The 19,476-nt window shown below is 42.6% G+C and overlaps 1 protein-coding gene across 1 annotated transcript in view; it reads left to right on the top strand.

Moving 5' to 3' along the window:
- LOC147659108 (cell adhesion molecule CEACAM3-like) overlaps positions 1-19,118 on the top strand; it is a gene marked incomplete at both ends in the record, with an annotated part of 64,790 nt that extends 45,672 nt beyond the window's left edge. The window contains one exon of the mRNA XM_086951970.1: positions 18,970-19,118. Within this exon, the coding sequence (XP_086808096.1) occupies positions 18,970-19,118 (149 nt within the window). The remainder of the gene's footprint in view (positions 1-18,969) is intronic.
- Positions 19,119-19,476: the final 358 nt, after the last annotated feature.

Here is a 19,476-nt window from a genome sequence, read left to right as displayed (position 1 = left end):
GTCTATGGATCCACCCTATTCCCGGCAGTCCCATCCGCACCCAATTTTAAACGTATACATCATGTCGTGTAGCCTGACCATATGGTCTTATTTCAGCATCTTTTGAGCTGGAAATTGCCGGCTGAAGCTCCAGTTTCAAACGCTTGTAATCCACCCACCGCTGCCAGATTGAGGAGTATTTCTGGGGGCATCCCCAGGCGTGAAATACTGGTATTTGGAGAGCCTTGCAAAAACCCAACCCCTTCATCCAAACTCCCAATAAGGACAAATTATCCGCTATCCACAATCAGGCTATATCATGTTTGGCGAGCGTAAGTTCTAAAAATAATAAATGCCATTTGTATTAATGCTCCTTATTTCGACCGTATTGTGTAGCAGGGTCAACCTAGGTGAATTGGGGAGCTCCCACCCTGGTTCACAGCCAAGCATGGGCCCAACACCGTCCAAAACCTATCCAGGGGGGGGAAGGACTGAACAGTGTGTAGGAATGTACCCTCTGTGTTACTGCAGCGAAGACTTGGAGGGGAAGCTACCAAGCACGCTTTCCAGAGCTTATATCGGGTAAAATAGGCCATATGTAGGTACTTGAATTGTATCAAGCGCAAGCGCGATGAGACAGCCGTCCCTCTTGTGGATTCCAAGGCCTCAGTCCAATCGTCATTGTCCAGGGGAGCCTCCATTTGCTTGCCAGGCCGTCCTAAGAGCCTCTATAGTGGTAGCACTGTTGGTTATGATGGATTGATATATCTTTGAAATGTTGTGATCCCCTAAGTCATCCATCAAGAGTTTGCCTTCCAATGGGAAGGAGGAAATTCCTTCTCCTACTTCACAGCCAAGGCTTGGAACGACCTCCCCCTCCACCTCCACCTCCGGCAAGTCCCCACACTGGTCCAGTTCAGGAAGGACCTCAGGGCCTGGCCCTTCCGACGACCCCAGCACTCAACGGAGCTACCCCCCCCCCCCCCAGCTCCCTGAGACCCTTGCGGGTGAGAAGCTGAGCTTTAACAACCCCTCACTGATTGATTGATTGAACGGGTTGAACTTGGGGAGGGCCTCGAGGTTGGTAATGTATGGCATGATGGTGCACCTAAACTGGAGGTATTTGCACATTTCACTTCTGGGCATTGAGCGTTCAGATTGAAGTTCCTGGAAGGATTTAATAGTGTGGCCATTCATGACATCTCCTTAGGATGATATAGCAATCTGGTTCCACCGACGGGAACCTTGGGGTTCTGCCAACCGAGGGAGAAGCCTATTGCGCCCCAGGGGGGTCTCTCGTTTAAGGTAGCCCATTCTGCATAGAGATTGGTGCCACGTTAAGATCACCATCCTCATAGCCGGAGGCAGAGCCTGAACATCTGACCTACCATATAGGTTCGTGTATATGGTGGGGCCCCCGGGAGCCAGCGCTCGACCGCATATGCTGGGTTGTCCCTGTGTCCATACCACCAATCATTAACACCTTAGCTGCTTCGCAAATATCCCTCCCCAGTGCTGCGCTGTCCATTGGAACTAGTGCTGAATGGACGTCCAATGGTCGTGCGCAGCACTGGGGAGGTAGCGCTCGTGACGACCGTTGGCCGTCAGCAGCGCTTAAGAGGTTAAGCACCAACAGATGTGCAGCCGTGTGATAGGATTGGACATCAGCTGCTACGATGGCCCCGCAAAATTGAAAGCAAGTACATAGCGCCACTCTTGATGCCCACCGGAACCGGCCCAGCATTGCATTCATCTGTCTGAACCATGATAAGGGGACAGGGTATCGGTGAGTTTGTAATTGGTATAATAGCGAGGACGAGACACCATCTTAAAGAGGGAGAGTGGCAGCCCCTCCCAAGATTTAATTTCGGCCTTTATCCTGTTTGCCTTGGAGCCCAGGCCTTGTTCCCAAGAGACGATCCGGTTATCCAACAAGAAGACTCGCAGGCACTGCATGCCTGTGGTGGGTAGTTGTCTGTTTTATGTTTAATGTGGTTTTAGAGCTCAAAGTAAGTGATGCTTTGTTTATTTTGTAGTAGGGCCTATATAAAAGGGAATTTGGTGTTTTGATACTCTCCCTGTATGGTGTATATCTGAGGTAATGGTTTGGGATACATTTTGACGGTCCCATCTATAATCCAGGTTTGAAAGTGACTTAGAATTAGTAAATTATTTGCTGTGGAGAATATTAGGAATCCTTTATCGTGGTTTAGGTTTTCACGTCAAAGGAAAGGTTCCTCATTATGTGTCATTGTTAAAAGTTCCGGTATTACTATATCATGGTGTCTTCTAGGGACAGGAAGAGTACCGCCTGTACCTTTTTAGTTTGTGCAATCCAACGTTTTAGGTGGGTACAGGTGGTAGTTGCCTTGTGATGTGCTTGGGGACTTTAGGCAGTATATGTTTTAGGATTTAGGTTGTGGGATCCTGGGAGCTCTTGCTTGCCTCTCTTATATCCTTCAATCCCCTCTTATGTCTGCTGCTGTCACAATTTTGGGAGTGGTTGTGTTCTCTTAAATGAATCACAGCATTACCTTTTGTGTGGTTCTCCCACAGCATGCATTGGAATAATATATCGTACGTTTCCAATTCACATTTTCTGTCGTTGCACTTTTTTTGGCTGTAGGTGTAGCCCATGTGACTGCTTTCCTTTCTGACACGGTCCATATTTAGCTCACTCTGTCATTGTATTTGAAAGTAGTGTGATAATATTAATAAATGCAATGTTTTAAAGTTTATAATTTTGTTATTTACATAAAAAATGATGGGATCAATATTTATTATTTAACCAGGAAAGGTACCATAAATTAGTCCTGTTAAAAAAAGGAGAACAAGGTTGAAGGCTAGACTGAAAAGAGATAAGGAAGATTCTTTATGGATCAAACTACGGGAACCCTCTCATAAGGGTCAAGCCAGGACATTCTGGTCATTAATTAGCGAAGGTTGCGGTTCTAGATCCAGACCCACGCCAATTTCTATTGATGAGCAGATCTGGGTGCAATATATTAAGCATTTGCATAGCAGTAATGGCTTGCAAAGGGATAATGATTCTCTTTATGAGGACAATCTTCCCTATGATCCCCCGTCCGAAAAGGACATCGAATTAGCTATCGAGGGCATGCGCTCTTCTGGCGCGATGGGCCAGGATGAGGTCCCTATTTCTGTTCTAAAACATCAGAGCGAATTATGGAGTAAAATCCTTTACCCAGTGTTTAAATTTTGTTTTATTAGTGGAACCGTTCCTCCATCTTGGAAAGGGAGCATACTAGTCCCTCTTTTTAAAAAAGGGGCTAGAGACCTACCTCAAAACTACCACCAAATCGCTCTATTAAATGCTATTGGCAAGGTCTTTGCAAAATGTCTTCTTAATTTAATTAACGATTGGGTGTCTAAGGCCGAAATTCTACCCTATGAACAAACCGGTTTTAGGCAAAGGCACGGTACCCTAGATAATCTGACTGCACTCCAGGTTATAACGGAGAAATATGTCAAGGTTCATGGAGGGCGAGTTTATGGCGCCTTTATCGATTTCTCTACAGCTTTCGACAAAGTGGATAGAACATTGCTGTGGGGAAAGTTATTCGATTTAGGGATGCCATCCACTCTTATCAGATTAGTCTGTGCCTTGCATTCAGATACCTGGTGCAGAGTGTTGTTGGGTGGGCAAAGAGGACTGTCTAGAATTATCTCCACAGCTAATGGGTTAAAGCAGGGTTGCCTATTGGCTCCTTTGCTGTTTTCCCTATATATAGCCGATCTACCCCAGGTTCTTTCTGCAAGTACAGGTATTGTTCCGACCTTGGGGGGCTCCCCAATCGTATGTCTTATGTATGCTGATGACATTTTGATTCTTGACCTAACGCCTCAAGGGTCGAATAATCGCCTGCATGCTTTGTACAATAATGCAGGAAAGCATCATCTGCTGATAAATATTGCAAAAAGTAAAGTGATGTGTTTGACGGGTAGGAAGAATTCTAAATATGCGAACTTTCATTGGACCGTGGGGGGCCAAAAGGTGGAAGTAGTGCAATCTTATACTTTTCTTGGCAAAATTGTTACGAGCAACTTAAGTGAAAAAGCACACATAGCTAATAACACCCGGAAAGCTATTGTCCAGGGAAAGAGTTTGGTTTCACTATATAAGGCCACAGGCAGAAGACATTTCTCGATACTGCTGGAGGTATATCGAGCAAAAATTCCTGCCTCTTTACTTTACGGAATGGAGTTAATCGATATGAAAAGCTGGAGTTTCTTGAACTCCTCTGAAGGTAAAATCCTACGTAGCCTTTTATCTGTCAACACAGCTAGTTCAACAGCTGCTCTTAGATAGGAATTTGGATTACGTAGTAGCTGGGTTCAAGGTCTAGCGGGGAGTGTGCGCTGGGTCTTTAGCCTGGCAAAGGGTGAGTCTGGCACATTAAGACATCTTATAAAAACTGGGAAATTTTAATGATTACTCTTTAATTCTAAAACATGTTAGATGTGCTGTGAGCCAATTACAACTAGATGAAGCTGTTTTGTTTTGTTTATCTGCATATCAGCTGAAAACCCTCCTGAAGTCCGCATCTTGGGAATTAGGGTTTAGAATGGATAGAGAGACTCGTATTCTAAAAAAAGGCACCACTCCAGTTATTGATTCCTGTCTGGTGAGGAATGCGCAACCCTATGTTTTTTGGAACATTCCTCATGGAGTCAGACGTCTATTGTTTTTACTAAGGCAGGACTTACTTCCTTTGAAATCTCTCTTATCCAGATGGTATGGTTCATCAGCCTTATGTGATCTCTGCAATATGAAAAATCAGGACTTGCTCCATGTCATCTTTGTTTGCCCAGCTCTAATGTCGCACAGGCGAAAGTGGCTAAGACCCATCTGTCTCCAATTGAATATTCTGTCTGCTACTGCTTTTATTGCGGCTATGAACAACCCCCCTAATGAAATGTTCTGTTTTAAATTGTATAACTTTTTAAACTGTCTGACATAATATCGACAGACAGAATATCGAAATACAAAAATATCGGCACAAAAATATCGACATAAAAAATATCGGAGTCATATCTTCATATCTTCATAAAGGTAAGTACAAAAATATCGGAAAATATCGAAAAAATAATATCATAGTACAAAAATATCGAAATTAAAAATATCGTTTTTTTAAATGTATTAATAATAATGTAAAAATAATTTTAAAATACATATAATTTTACAAATATTAAATAAAAGTATTAAAACCAAATTAAAACTAATACATATACATTTAAAATAAATAAAACACTTATTAATTTAATGTAATTTTCTTTTTTTTAATTTCATTTAATAGATTTAAAGTAATTGTTTTTATTTTTACCCTGTACGCCTGTACCCCAAAAACCCCAGACTTTCCTTTAAGAGTCTGCATAGTTAGAGAACCCATCAGAGTTTCTTCGTTTTGCAGGTTTGTCATTTATGAAGTATTTAGTTGATAAAATGAGTGTGCCTTTTATATTGTTGATTTAGTTGTTTTTCTGTATTTATTGGTTTGTGGCTGTTGATAGTTTGATTTTATTGGTTAATTTAGTTTTTGTTATAATTTTTGTCCTTTAATGGTAAAGGCTAATTTAGGTTTAATTTAATGTTTGATATATAATTTGATAGTTTGAAATAACATTTTATTTAAATATATATTTTCCTAATACTTAGATTGTTGTTCCAAAGTTTGTAGGAAATGGAAATCTTTTTGGGGTTATTTTGTTATGAATTTAGTTATATATTTTATTCTAGTGAATTATAAATATTTTGGTGAAGTAACATTTATTTTTTAATCAAATATGTATTTTTGACATATATGTGTTTTTTCAAAGGTGAGAAAAAATTTCTTTCTTATGTTTGTGTTTTCAACATCAGTAAAACTCAATATTTGTGGTTTTATTAGGGAAGGTTAGGAAAGTGATATTTATTTTCCAATATTTTTGTGGTTCGATATTGTATACATCAAAATTATGTCAGTGATCCCCATGATGACTACAATTGAAGAAGACTCTTGAAGTTATTACTGGATAACCTGATTAATATTATGAGTGTGTCTCTCTGAGTTCCTGAATAATATTAAGAGCGCGTCTCTTTGAATTCTTGAGGATTATTAAAAGAGCACTTCTTTGAGTTCATGAGTATTATTAAGAGCACATCTCTTTGAGTTCCTGAGTAATAATAAGAGCGTTTTTTTGGAGTTCCTGATTATTAAGATCGCTTCGCTTTGAATTCCTGAGTAATATTAAGAGTGTGTCTCTTTGAGTTTATGAGTAATATTTAGGGTGTGTCTCTTTGAGTTCATGAGTATTATTAGGAGCGCGTCTCTTTGAGTTCCTCAGTAATATTAAGAGCGGATCTCTTTGAGTTCCTGAGGATTCCAGGGATGTGCCCTTAGCGTTGTGTTAGCGTTTGGCCCCAGCGGTCACCGGATGTGAGGCGGGGCCGCATTGCACCGGGGTTGACGCTCTAGCCTTTTGCTCGCCCGCCCTTATTAATTTGGAGCTGGGAGGTGAGCGCAGCTGTTTGTGAGTATCGGACCCACGAGTGCATGATCCTGCCTTTTGTCCTCTTGTAACTGCGCTCATCGCGCTGATTCAGCTTTTAAAAACATAGCCTTGCCGCTTTTATTAACTTGCTCAGTTTAACTTTTTAAAATTATAGCGCTGACTTTGTGGGAGTATTGACGCTACTTACAGGGTTAGGATTGCAGGGATGTGCCCTTAGCGTTGTGTTAGCGTTCGGCCCCAGCGGTCACCGGATGTGAGGCGGGGCCGCATTGCACCGGGGTTGACGCTCTAGCCTTTTGCTCGCCCGCCCTTATTAATTTCGAGCTGGGAGGCGAGCGCAGCTGTTTGTGAGTATCGGACCCACGAGTGCATGATCCTGCCTTTTGTCCTCTTGTAACTGCGCTCATCGCGCTGATTCAGCTTTTAAAAACATAGCCTTGCCGCTTTTATTAACTTGATCAGTTTAACTTTTTAAAATTATAGCGCTGACTTTGTGGGAGTATTGACGCTACTTACAGGGTTAGGATTGCAGGGATGTGCCCTTAGCGTTGTGTTAGCGTTCGGCCCCAGCGGTCACCGGATGTGAGGCGGGGCCGCACTGCACCGGGGTTGACGCTCTAGCCTTTTGCTCGCCCGCCCTTATTAATTTGGAGCTGGGAGGCGAGCGCAGCTGTTTGTGAGTATCAGACCCACGAGTGCATGATCCTGCCTTTTGTCCTCTTGTAACTGCGCTCATCGCGCTGATTCAGCTTTTAAAAACATAGCCTTGCCGCTTTTATTAACTTGCTCAGTTTAACTTTTTTAAATTATAGCGCTGACTTTGTGGGAGTATTGACGCTACTTACAGGGTTAGGATTGCAGGGATGTGCCCTTAGCGTTGTGTTAGCGTTCGGCCCCAGCGGTCACCGGATGTGAGGCGGGGCCGCATTGCACCGGGGTTGACGCTCTAGCCTTTTGCTCGCCCGCCCTTATTAAACGCCGTAATTCGTCGTGCGCGCAGCGGACGCGCGCAGCGGGCGCGCCGTCTGCGCGCCGAAGGAGCGCCAAAGGAGGGCCCGTCTGTGCCCGTCCGAGCTCTGGCCGGGCACAGGGCCACGACTCCTGGCCGTTTTTCTGCCACTTCGGTCTCCTCTGCAGCACTTCGGTATACTTCGGCTGACCTTAGGGCCCTAAAGGTCCCCTCTTGTGAGGCGGCGCATTCCTGGGCGGTCACTGACAGTCGGTTCCGATCATGCCCCTCCTGTAATTATCTACTCAATAGTCCTACTTCTCCGCCTACCCAACCTGGTAACGATATTAAGAATATTCAGGCGGGCTTGATAAATGCCAGATCCCTGGTGTGCCACACGGCTGAGGTCTTTGACCTATTAGCCGATAATAACTTTGATCTACTCTTTGTCACTGAGACCTGGATGACTGACTCCTGTTCTCCGGTAGTTGAGTTAGCTATCCCTCGTGGCTTCAGAATCTGTAGAGTAGATCGTGGTGCAGATGTGGGAAGAGGGGGTGGGGTTGCCGTGATCTATCGGGAGCACTGGACCCTCACCTGCGAACACCTGGATAAAATCAAAGAGGCAGAACTTCTCCATTTTTGTTTGGAGCTCAGTCCGCGTTTCACCTTAGGCGGCACGCTTGTGTACCGTCCGCCAGGCTATGTCGGAAACTTTATTGGATCTCTAGAGGAGGTCATCGTGCCAAGAGCTTTACGATTTCCCCGTTTTCTATTGCTGGGCGATTTTAACATTCATGTGGATTCTGAGAATTCTACTGAAGCTACCCGTCTCAGTGAGACTTTTAGCATGGCTCACCTTTCTCAATGGGTTGATGCCCCCACTCATGTGGGAGGTCATGTTCTTGACTTAATATGTTCTAATTTTGACATTAGCTTGTCCCCCCCGATGCCTATGTCGTGGTCCGACCACTACTTGATTAAGTTTGCTTGGCAGATAAATGAGGATTCGAGGAGAATTCCCTCTCTGGTACATCGCCCACGGATTAACTTGATGTCCCTATCTGAGTCCCTTACCGACACCCGTCCGACTCCAAAGATGGAGCTGGAAGCGACGGTTGACGCATTTAATTCTTGGATAGCGAACGGTGTCGCTACCTCCACCAATGCAGGGGGTGTTCGTCGGATGAGATCGAGACCCTCTCAACCATGGTTCACGCATGCTTTACGTGAACAGAAGCTGGTTTGCAAGAAACTAGAGCGCGCCTGGAGACACGCTTATCTACCAGCCGAAAAGAAATCCCTACGTGCAGCCCAAAAGGATTATTACGCTGCGATTAAGGTAGCTAAAAGCAGCTACTATTCGGACAGAATCGAGAAGGCGGAAAACAACAGTAAAGAGATCTTCTCAATCGTCCAAAATTTTCTATCTCCATGTGCTGCCCAACCCCGGCTCCCTTCTTCCGCTCAATGGTGTGAAGAACTGTCTTGTTATTTCACGGATAAGATTACAAAAATTCAATTGGACTTAGAAGTGGCTCAAAAGTCCTTTACGACCCCTCCTGCCCTTTTAGTATCGGATAGACAATGCCCAAAGGATCAGTTTGTTGCCTTCCTCCCGGCCTCGGAATCGGATATACGGCAAATCATGGCAGCGTTAAAGTCCGGATCTCCCGCAGACCCCTGCCCAGCCAGGGTCTTGGGAGGGATAGTGGATACTATTAGTCAAGAGGTGACACATATTATTAACCTCTCCCTTTCCAAGGCCTCGATTCCGAGAAGTTGGAAGGAGGCAAAGCTGCTCCCTTTGTTAAAAAAGACCGGTCTAGACCCAGCAATGCCATCGAGCTATCGGCCCATATCACTGTTGCCAGCTCTGGCGAAGGTGTGCGAGAAGGTGGCTTTCAAACAGTTGGATGGCTTCATTGAGTCCTCCCACGCACTACATCCTGCCCAGTCAGGGTTCAGAGCGGCCTATAGTACCGAGACAGCATTAGTTGAGGTCTCGGAGGCAGTTCGAGAGTGCTTGGACGGGGGTGGCAGAGCGGTCCTGATTTTATTGGACCTCTCTGCCGCCTTCGATACGGTGCCTCATGCCTTACTTATCGCTAGACTGCAAGCCGTTGGCATCTCAGGGCTGGCCCTTGACTGGCTGTCATCGTTTTTGAGCGATAGAACTCAGCAGGTCTGGATGCCCCCTTACTCTTCGGCCCCGAAGAAACTGTCAACTGGAGTCCCGCAGGGTTCTACGTTAAGCCCTTTATTGTTTAACGTTTATATGACCCCTCTACTATATCTGGCGGAACAGCTGGGAGCCAAGATAACAGCTTACGCTGACGACACACAGCTGTTATTTACCTGGCCTAAGGGTGTGTCTGACCCATCAGCAGTCCAACATTGTTTGTCGGAAGTATTCAGGTGGCTTGCACAAGTTCAACTTAAGTGCAACGAAGACAAGTCCGAGATTTTATTCTTCGGCTCTTTTCCTGACAACTTCAAGGATCAGATTTGGCCCCCGGACCTGCCCTGTCCCAGTGCGACGGGAGGCCCAGCTAAGAACTTGGGGGTCTGGTTCGGTCAGGATCTGAAGTTTGCGGATCACATAAAAAAACTGACCGGTACCTGCTTTGGCACCCTGCGAGCCTTGAGGAAATTTTTCCCTCTTTTGCCCAGGGTAGCCAAGGAGTCTGTTCTTCGAGCCCTGATTTTATCTCGGCTCGATTACGCTAATGCCTTATTCTGTGGCCTACCCGCGTATATGGTTCACCGGTTACAGGTGATTCAAAACGCTGCAGTACGCTTGCTCTTCTCCCTCCCCAGGAGGTCGAGTGTGCGGAGTCACCTACGAAGTTTGCACTGGCTACCTGTACCGCATCGAATCTTGTTTAAAATTCTTGTGTTGGCATTTAGAGCAGTCCATGGTCAGGGACCGTCGTACTTGCAGAAACGGTTTTCATTTTATACTCCTAACCGTGCCCTTCGATCGGCCAATCAATGCCTACTGGCCACTCCCAAATTCAAACACGCTCGTTTGGGAGGCCAATCTATCTCAGTTAAGGCAGCTTCTGCTTGGAATGCTCTCCCCCTGTTCCTTAGAGCTGCGCCGACCATCACTGTTTTTAAGAAGGAACTCAAGACCCATCTGTTCAATGCCCCCCTCTAACAGCTTGTTCAGGCCCTGATACAGCACTCTTGTTGTCCAATCACTCACGGCGCCAGGATACCCCGTGGTAATAGAGCGCGCTATAAAAAGTTTTAATAATAATAATAATAATAATAATAATAATAATAACAGTGTGTCTCTTTGAGTTCCTGAGTAATATTAAGAACGCATCTCTTTGAGTACCTGAGCAATACTAAGAGTGCGTCTCTTTGAGTTCCTAAGATTAAAAGCACGTCTCTTTGAGTTCCTGAGTATTATTAAGAGCGCATCTGGAGTTCCTGAGTAATACTAAGAGCACCTCCCTTTGAGTTCCTAAGTCATATTAAGAGCGCGTCTCTTTGAGTTCCTAAGTAATATTAAGCGCATCTCTTTTATTTCCTGAGTAATATTAAGAGCACATCTCTTTGAGTTCCTGAGTAATAATAAGAGCGTTTTTTGGAGTTCCTGAGTATTATTAAGATCGCTTCTCTTTGAATTCCTGAGTAATATTAAGAGTGTGTCTCTTTGAGTTTATGAGTAATATTAAGAGTGTGTCTCTTTGAGTTCATGAGTATTATTAGGAGCGCGTCTCTTTGAGTTCCTAAGTAATATTAAGAGCGGATCTCTTTGAGTTCCTGAGTAATAATAAGAGCGCGTCTCTTTGAGTTCCTAAGTAATATTAAGTGCATCTCTTTGATTTCCTGAGTAATATTAAGAGCGCGTCTCTCTGAAATCCTGAGTAATATTAAGAGCACGTCTCTTTGAGTTCCTCAGTAATATTAAGAGTGCCTCTCTTTGAGTTCCTGAGTAATATTAAGAGTGTGTCTCTTTGAGTTCCTGAGTAATATTAAGAGTGTGTCTCTCTGAGTTCCTGAGTAATATTAAGAGTGCGTCTGTTTGAGTTCCTGAGTAATATTAAGAGTGTGTCTCTTTGAGTTCCTGAGTAATATTAAGAGTGCGTCTCTTTGAGTTCCTGAGTAATATTAAGAGTGCGTCTCTTTGAGTTCCTGAGTAATATTAAGAGTGCGTCTCTTTGAGTTCCTGAGTAATATTAAGAGTGTGTCTCTCTGAGTTCCTGAGTAATATTAAGAGTGCGTCTCTTTGATTCCTCAGTAATATTAAGAGTGCGTCTCTTTGAGTTCCTAAGTAATATTAAGCCCATCTCTTTGTATTCCTGATTAATATTATGAGTGTGTCTGTCTGAGTTCCTGAATAATATTAAGAGCGCGTCTCTTTGAATTCCTGAGTATTATTAAAAGAGCACTTCTTTGAGTTCATGAGTATTATCAAGAGCATATCTCTTTGAGTTCCTGAGTAATAATAAGAGCGTTTTTTTGGAGTTCCTGAGTATTATTAAGATCGCTTCTCTTTGAATTCCTGAGTAATATTAAGAGTGTGTCTCTTTGAGTTTATGAGTAATAAGAGTGTGTCTCTTTGAGTTCATGAGTATTATTAGGAGCGCATCTCTTTGAGTTCCTAAGTAATATTAAGAGCGGATCTCTTTGAGTTCCTGAGTAATATTAAGAGTGTGTCTCTTTGAGTTCCTGAGTAATATTAAGAACGCATCTCTTTGAGTACCTGAGCAATATAAAGAGTGTGTCTCTTTGAGTTCCTAATATTAAAAGCACGTCTCTTTGAGTTCCTGAGTATTATTAAGAGCGCATCTCTTTGAGTTCCTGAGTAATACTAAGAGTGCGTCTCTTTGAGTTCCTAAGTAATATTAAGAGCGCGTCTCTTTGAGTTCCTAAGTAATATTAAGTGCATCTCTTTGATTTCCAGAGTAATATTAAGAGCGCGTCTCTTTGAGTTCCTAAGTAATATTAAGTGCATCTCTTTGATTTCCTGAGTAATATTAAGATCGCTTCTCTTTGAATTCCTGAGTAATATTAAGAGTGTGTCTCTTTGAGTTTATGAGTAATATTAAGAGTTTGTCTCTTTGAGTTCATGAGTATTATTAGGAGCGCATCTCTTTGAGTTCCTAAGTAATATTAAGAGCGGATCTCTTTGAGTTCCTGAGTAATATTAAGAGTGTGTCTCTTTGAGTTCCTGAGTAATATTGAGAACGCATCTCTTTGAGTACCTGAGCAATACTAAGAGTGTGTCTCTTTGAGTTCCTAATATTAAAAGCACGTCTCTTTGAGTTCCTGAGTATTATTAAGAGCGCATCTCTTTGAGTTCCTGAGTAATATTAAGAGCGCGTCTCTCTGAGTTCCTGAGTAATATTAAGAGTGTGTCTCTTTGAATTTCTGAGTAATATCAAGAGTGTGTCTCTCTGAAATCCTGAGTAATATTAAGAGCTTGTCTCTCTGAGTTCCTGAGTAATATTAAGAGTGCGTCTCTTTGAGTTCCTGAGTAATATTAAGAGTGTTTCTCTCTGAGTTCCTGAGTAATATTAAGAGTGCGTCTCTTTGAGTTCCTGAGTAATATTAGAAGCGCATCTCTTTGAGTTCCTGAGTAATATTAAGAGCGCATCTCTCTGAGTTCCTGAGTAATATTAAGAGTGCGTCTCTTTGAGTTCCTGAGTAATATTAAGAGTGTGTCTCTTTGAGTTCCTAAGTAATATTAAGAGTGTGTCTCTCTGAGTTCCTGAGTAATATTAAGAGTGCGTCTCTTTGAGTTCCTGAGTAATATTAAGAGTGTGTCTCTTTGAGTTCCTAAGTAATATTAAGAGTGTGTCTCTCTGAGTTCCTGAGTAATATTAAGAGTGTGTCTCTCTGAGTTCCTGAGTAATATTAAGAGTGCGTCTCTTTGAGTTCCTGTGTAATATTAAGAGTGTGTCTCTTTGAGTTCCTGAGTAATATTAAAAGTTTTTCTCTCTGAGTTCCTGAGTAATATTAAGAGTGCGTCTCTTTGAGTTCCTGAGTAATATTAAGAGTGTCTCTTTGAGTTCCTGAGTAATATTAAGAGTGTTTCTCTCTGAGTTCCTGAGTAATATTAAGAGTGAGTCTCTTTGAGTTCCTGAGTAATATTAAGAGTGCGTCTCTCTGAGTTCCTGAGTACTATTAAGAGTGCGTCTCTCTGAGTTCCTGAGTAATATTAAGAGTGCATCTCTCTGAGTTCCTGAGTAATATTAAGAGCGTGTCTCTGAGTTCTTGAGTAATATTAAGAGCACATCTCTCTGAGTTCCTGAGTAATATTAAGAGTGCGTCTCTCTGAGTTCCTGAGTAATATTAAGAGTGCGTCTCTCTGAGTTCCTGAGTAATATTAAGAGCACATCTCTCTGAGTTCCTGAGTAATATTAAGAGCGCGTCTCTCTGAGTTCCTGAGTAATATTAAGAGCGCGTCTCTCTGAGTTCCTGAGTAATATTAAGAGTGCGTCTCTCTGAGTTCCTCAGTAATATTAAGAGCACATCTCTCTGAGTTCCTGAGTAATATTAAGAGGCGTCTCTCTGAGTTCCTGAGTAATATTAAGAGCGCGTCTCTTTAAGTTCCTGAGTAATATTAAGAGTGCGTCTCTCTGAGTTCCTGAGTATTATTAAGAGCGCATCTCTTTGAGTTCCTGAGTAATATTAAGAGTGCGTCTCTCTGAGTTCCTGAGTATTATTAAGAGCGCATCTCTTTGAGTTCATGAGTAATATTAAGAGCGCATCTCTTTGAGTTCCTGAGTAATATTAAGAGTGCGTCTCTCTGAGTTCCTGAGTAATATTAAGAGCACATCTCTCTGAGTTCCTGAGTAATATTAAGAGGCGTCTCTCTGAGTTTCTGAGTAATATTAAGAGCGCGTCTCTTTGAGTTCCTGAGTAATATTAAGAGTGCGTCTCTCTGAGTTCCTGAGTAATATTAAGAGCGTGTCTCTTTGAGTTCCTGAGTAATATTAAGAGTGCGTCTCTCTGAGTTTCTGAGTAATATTATGAGTGTGTCTCTTTGAGTTCCTGAGTATTATTAAGAGGCGTCTCTTTGAGTTCCTGAGTATTATTAAGAGGCGTCTCTTTGAGTTCTAATTAATATTAAGAGCACGTCTCTTTGAGTTCCTGAGTAATATTAAGAGTGCGTCTCTCTGAGTTCCTGAGTAATATTAAGAGCGCGTCTCTTTGAGTTCCTGAGTAATATTAAGAGTGCGTCTCTCTGAGTTTCTGAGTAATATTATGAGTGTGTCTCTTTGAGTTCCTGAGTATTATTAAGAGGCGTCTCTTTGAGTTCCTGAGTAATACTAAGAGCACCTCTCTTTGAGTTCCTAAGTAATATTAAGAGCGCGTCTCTTTGAGTTCCTAAGTAATATTAAGTGCATCTCTTTGATTTCCTGAGTAATATTAAGAGCGCGTCTCTCTGAGTTCCTGAGTAATATTAAGAGTGTGTCTCTTTGAATTTCTGAGTAATATCAAGAGTGTGTCTCTTTGAAATCCTGAGTAATATTAAGAGCTTGTCTCTCTGAGTTCCTGAGTAATATTAAGAGTCCGTCTCTTTGAGTTCCTGAGTAATATTAAGAGTGTTTCTCTCTGAGTTCCTGAGTAATATTAAGAGTGCGTCTCTTTGAGTTCCTGAGTAATATTAAGAGCGCATCTCTTTGAGTTCCTGAGTAATATTAAGAGCGCATCTCTCTGAGTTCCTGAGTAATATTAAGAGCGCGTCTCTCTGAAATCCTGAGTAATATTAAGAGTGCGTCTCTTTGAGTTCCTGAGTAATATTAAGAGTGTGTCTCTTTGAGTTCCTAAGTAATATTAAGAGTGTGTCTCTCTGAGTTCCTGAGTAATATTAAGAGTGCGTCTCTTTGAGTTCCTGAGTAATATTAAGAGTGTGTCTCTTTGAGTTCCTAAGTAATATTAAGAGTGTGTCTCTCTGAGTTCCTGAGTAATATTAAGAGTGTGTCTCTCTGAGTTCCTGAGTAATATTAAGAGTGCATCTCTTTGAGTTCCTGAGTAATATTAAGAGTGTGTCTCTTTGAGTTCCTGAGTAATATTAAAAGTGTTTCTCTCTGAGTTCCTGAGTAATATTAAGAGTGCGTCTCTTTGAGTTCCTGAGTAATATTAGGAGTGTGTCTCTTTGAGTTCCTGAGTAATATTAAGAGTGTTTCTCTCTGAGTTCCTGAGTAATGTTAAGAGTGCGTCTCTTTGAGTTCCTGAGTAATATTAAGAGTGTGTCTCTCTGAGTTCCTGAGTAATATTAAGAGTGCGTCTCTCTGAGTTCCTGAGTAATATTAAGAGTGCGTCTCTCTGAGTTCCTGAGTAATATTAAGAGCGTGTCTCTGAGTTCTTGAGTAATATTAAGAGCACATCTCTCTGAGTTCTTGAGTAATATTAAGAGTGCGTCTCTCTGAGTTCCTGAGTAATATTAAGAGTGCGTCTCTCTGAGTTCCTGAGTAATATTAAGAGCACATCTCTCTGAGTTCCTGAGTAATATTAAGAGTGCGTCTCTCTGAGTTCCTGAGTAATATTAAGAGTGCGTCTCTCTGAGTTCCTGAGTAATATTAAGAGCGTGTCTCTGAGTTCTTGAGTAATATTAAGAGCACATCTCTCTGAGTTCTTGAGTAATATTAAGAGTGCGTCTCTCTGAGTTCCTGAGTAATATTAAGAGTGCGTCTCTCTGAGTTCCTGAGTATTATTAAGAGCGCATCTCTTTGAGTTCCTGAGTAATATTAAGAGTGCGTCTCTCTGAGTTCCTGAGTAATATTAAGAGCACATCTCTCTGAGTTCCTGAGTAATATTAAGAGTGCGTCTCTCTGAGTTCCTGAGTAATATTAAGAGTGCGTCTCTCTGAGTTCCTGAGTAATATTAAGAGCGTGTCTCTGAGTTCTTGAGTAATATTAAGAGCACATCTCTTTGAGTTCCTGAGTAATATTAAGAGTGTGTCTCTCTGAGTTCCTGAGTAATATTAAGAGTGCGTCTCTCTGAGTTCCTGAGTATTATTAAGAGCGCATCTCTTTGAGTTCCTGAGTAATATTAAGAGTGCGTCTCTCTGAGTTCCTGAGTATTATTAAGAGCGCATCTCTTTGAGTTCCTGAATAATATTAAGAGCGCATCTCTTTGAGTTCCTGAGTAATATTAAGAGTGCGTCTCTCTGAGTTCCTGAGTAATATTAAGAGCACATCTCTCTGAGTTCCTGAGTAATATTAAGAGGCGTCTCTCTAAGTTCCTGAGTAATATTAAGAGCGCGTCTCTTTGAGTTCCTGAGTAATATTAAGAGTGCGTCTCTCTGAGTTCCTGAGTAATATTAAGAGCGCGTCTCTTTGAGTTCCTGAGTAATATTAAGAGTGCGTCTCTCTGAGTTTCTGAGTAATATTATGAGTGTGTCTCTTTGAGTTCCTGAGTATTATTAAGAGGCGTCTCTTTGAGTTCCTGAGTATTATTAAGAGGCGTCTCTTTGAGTTCCTGAGTAATATTAAGAGTGCGTCTCTTTGAGTTCCTGAGTATTATTAAGAGGCGTCTCTTTGAGTTCCTGAGTATTATTAAGAGGCGTCTCGTTGTGCTATAAAGGTCTTTGGCCCTTCCTTACATTTCACCCTATTTTCTTCAGGTGTATACGTTTTGTTCACAAGTGCATATATATACCAAGGAGCTGAAGGAGACTCGTGATGTGAAGTTACCATCACTGCGGGCGCGACTGTGTCCTGAACAGAAACAATTTACGCATTGTCTCACTGTTCTCCTGAATTTTGTCATGTAGAGCTCGAGGAAGGTTCTCCAAAATGGGGCCCATATTTAAGGATGAAATGTTACCTAAGTTACATTTAGCAACACAAAGAGAGAAGGTAGATTTGGGATCACCATTGTCATAACTGAACAAGAATAAAAGTGCCTCGTGATCTCATCAGACTACTGGTAGGGTGTTCAATTCTTATATAAAATCTTCCCATGCCGGGTCCTCCTGTTCGGAGCGTGATTCTCAGAAATGGATAGGAGGCCGCCTAGAAGAGCCTAGCTCTCCATGGGAATGCAGACACTGTCACTGCGCAGAAGGGTCCGTGTTCATGCCGCTGAGTGGATGTGGAAGCATTTTAGCAAAAGGCCCTGGATATAAACCCTTAAGGTCAGTCTTGCTCATGTCTTCCATTGGGATCATGAACTGTTTTTGACGGTATAGTCAGCGGGAAGATCTACGGGAAAAGTCTCAATGTGAAACCTGAAGTCTTCCTCAGTGGTATGTTCTAAATCTATCGGTAAGTCTCAGCAGCGTTTTCCAGGATTATCTTGAAAAGTTTCCAAGAAGACATTTGTGATACCAGGGCGAGGTTCTTTCTCCATGAACGTTAGATGCCGGTGCTCTCAAGAATTCCGACCCGCACTCGATATGAGGCATTCAAAGGTATAGATTGACGGAGTGCTTTATCCATCTCTTTCTTCATCTTCTTCCCACATGGGGGTATATTTACAAGCCCCTATCGCTAGCACATCTCCACTACTCTTTGTAACGTTGTGGTGGCGATGGGGGCTTCGCCTTATTTACAAGGCAGCGTTAAGCCACTTAACGTGGCTTAACGTCACCTTGTACATAAGGCCCCCTCGCACGCTGTACTTAGTTTGAAAGGGGATGGAAATGGGTGTTGCAGTGAGTGTTCCACCGCAACACCCATTGATTTTGACACTGCCCCTATTTACAAGGGTGCTACGCAAACAAGTGATGGACGGAATGAAGAATAACTGATACAGTCACCCCCAGTTGAGAGATCTGGGTTAAATCCATCGTTCTTTTGTTCACCACGCCACCCCAGTTCAGACCCATATTTACAAGGGTGACGTAAATAAGAGGCAGCGCCAAAATTAAGACCAGGGAAATCCTGGTCTTGAACAGGCAAAACGAGGAGAAATGCTTTATTTCTTCTCATTTTCTTGCTGTTTGTATGTGTGCTGCGTTGCGCAGCGCACATAGAAGCAGCAAAACGCCATTGATTGTTTATGTGCAGGATGGTGACCCTTCATGTACATAAACAATCCCAAAAAATTGACGTTTTGCAACTTTTATGTGTGCTGCATTAAGCAGCACACATAAAAGTTACAAAACCCCGGGACACCTTCCTGCACATAAACAATCACTCCCCTCAACGCAGACACCCATGCTCTGGGTGCAAGGCCGCCTGCTATGGTTCTAGGCTGCTACATTCTGCACCAGAGCAGGGGGAACATTAGGGCTGCACCGTATTGTCGTAAATATGGCGCAGCCCTGGGTTTCTGAAGAGGCGGAGAGAGGTGTTATGCCAAGGAGGCTAACGACACGCTCCGCCACTTCGTTGTAAGTATGCCCCATGGTTTATCATCGAGAGGCTGCTCAATATTATTTAAACACATTTAAATGTAAAAGCCACATTTAAGCTCATTTTTATTCCAGTGATTTAAACACAAAAATAAACAAATGTCTTGAGCTTGTTAATAACTGGTGAATGAATCCGCTATCCATTGCTTTATATTAGTTTTTATTAAACAAATATTAATTTCCTTCATTTCTTTTCCCTTAGTTTGGCCCTCTGAGCCGCTGGAGAGAGGCTCGACCAGGCTCAATGCTGTGCGGCTAGTCGTGGCCGCCTTGCTGCTGAGTTTTCTGTTCCTGCTGCTCTGGACCGGCAGAGCCCTGTACATGAAGATGCATCTGAGGGAGCAATCAGAGGTAAAAAATCCAGTTTGGGCTACAGCAGTGACATGTTGATCAAATCTCCTGCCCAGAACCAGATAGTCAGTTTTTCCTTGGCCTCTCTGGTGTGGTGCCAATGCCTTTTCATCCAGTACCAGCATCAGTCTGTGTCCCACACAGAACTACCAGACGTCCAGCAGCCAAACCTTTGAGTCACTCAAAGACCACATTAAATGCAAGAGGCGACTCTAAAGTAAACCTCAGATCTCACAGAGTTCAAATAAGTCTATTGATCAATGTCTTGGAATCTCATACCCTTCTTCCCTGGTTTCAAGCTGGTTTCAGACCTGCACTCGTTCAAGTAACCCAACTCCTTAAGCTGCTCTTAGATTTG

The sequence above is a fragment of the Lissotriton vulgaris genome, unplaced genomic scaffold (assembly GCF_964263255.1).
Source record: "Lissotriton vulgaris unplaced genomic scaffold, aLisVul1.2 SCAFFOLD_6978, whole genome shotgun sequence".
In the NCBI taxonomy this organism is placed as follows: domain Eukaryota; kingdom Metazoa; phylum Chordata; class Amphibia; order Caudata; family Salamandridae; genus Lissotriton; species Lissotriton vulgaris.
This window is presented reverse-complemented; position numbering and strand designations above follow the sequence as displayed.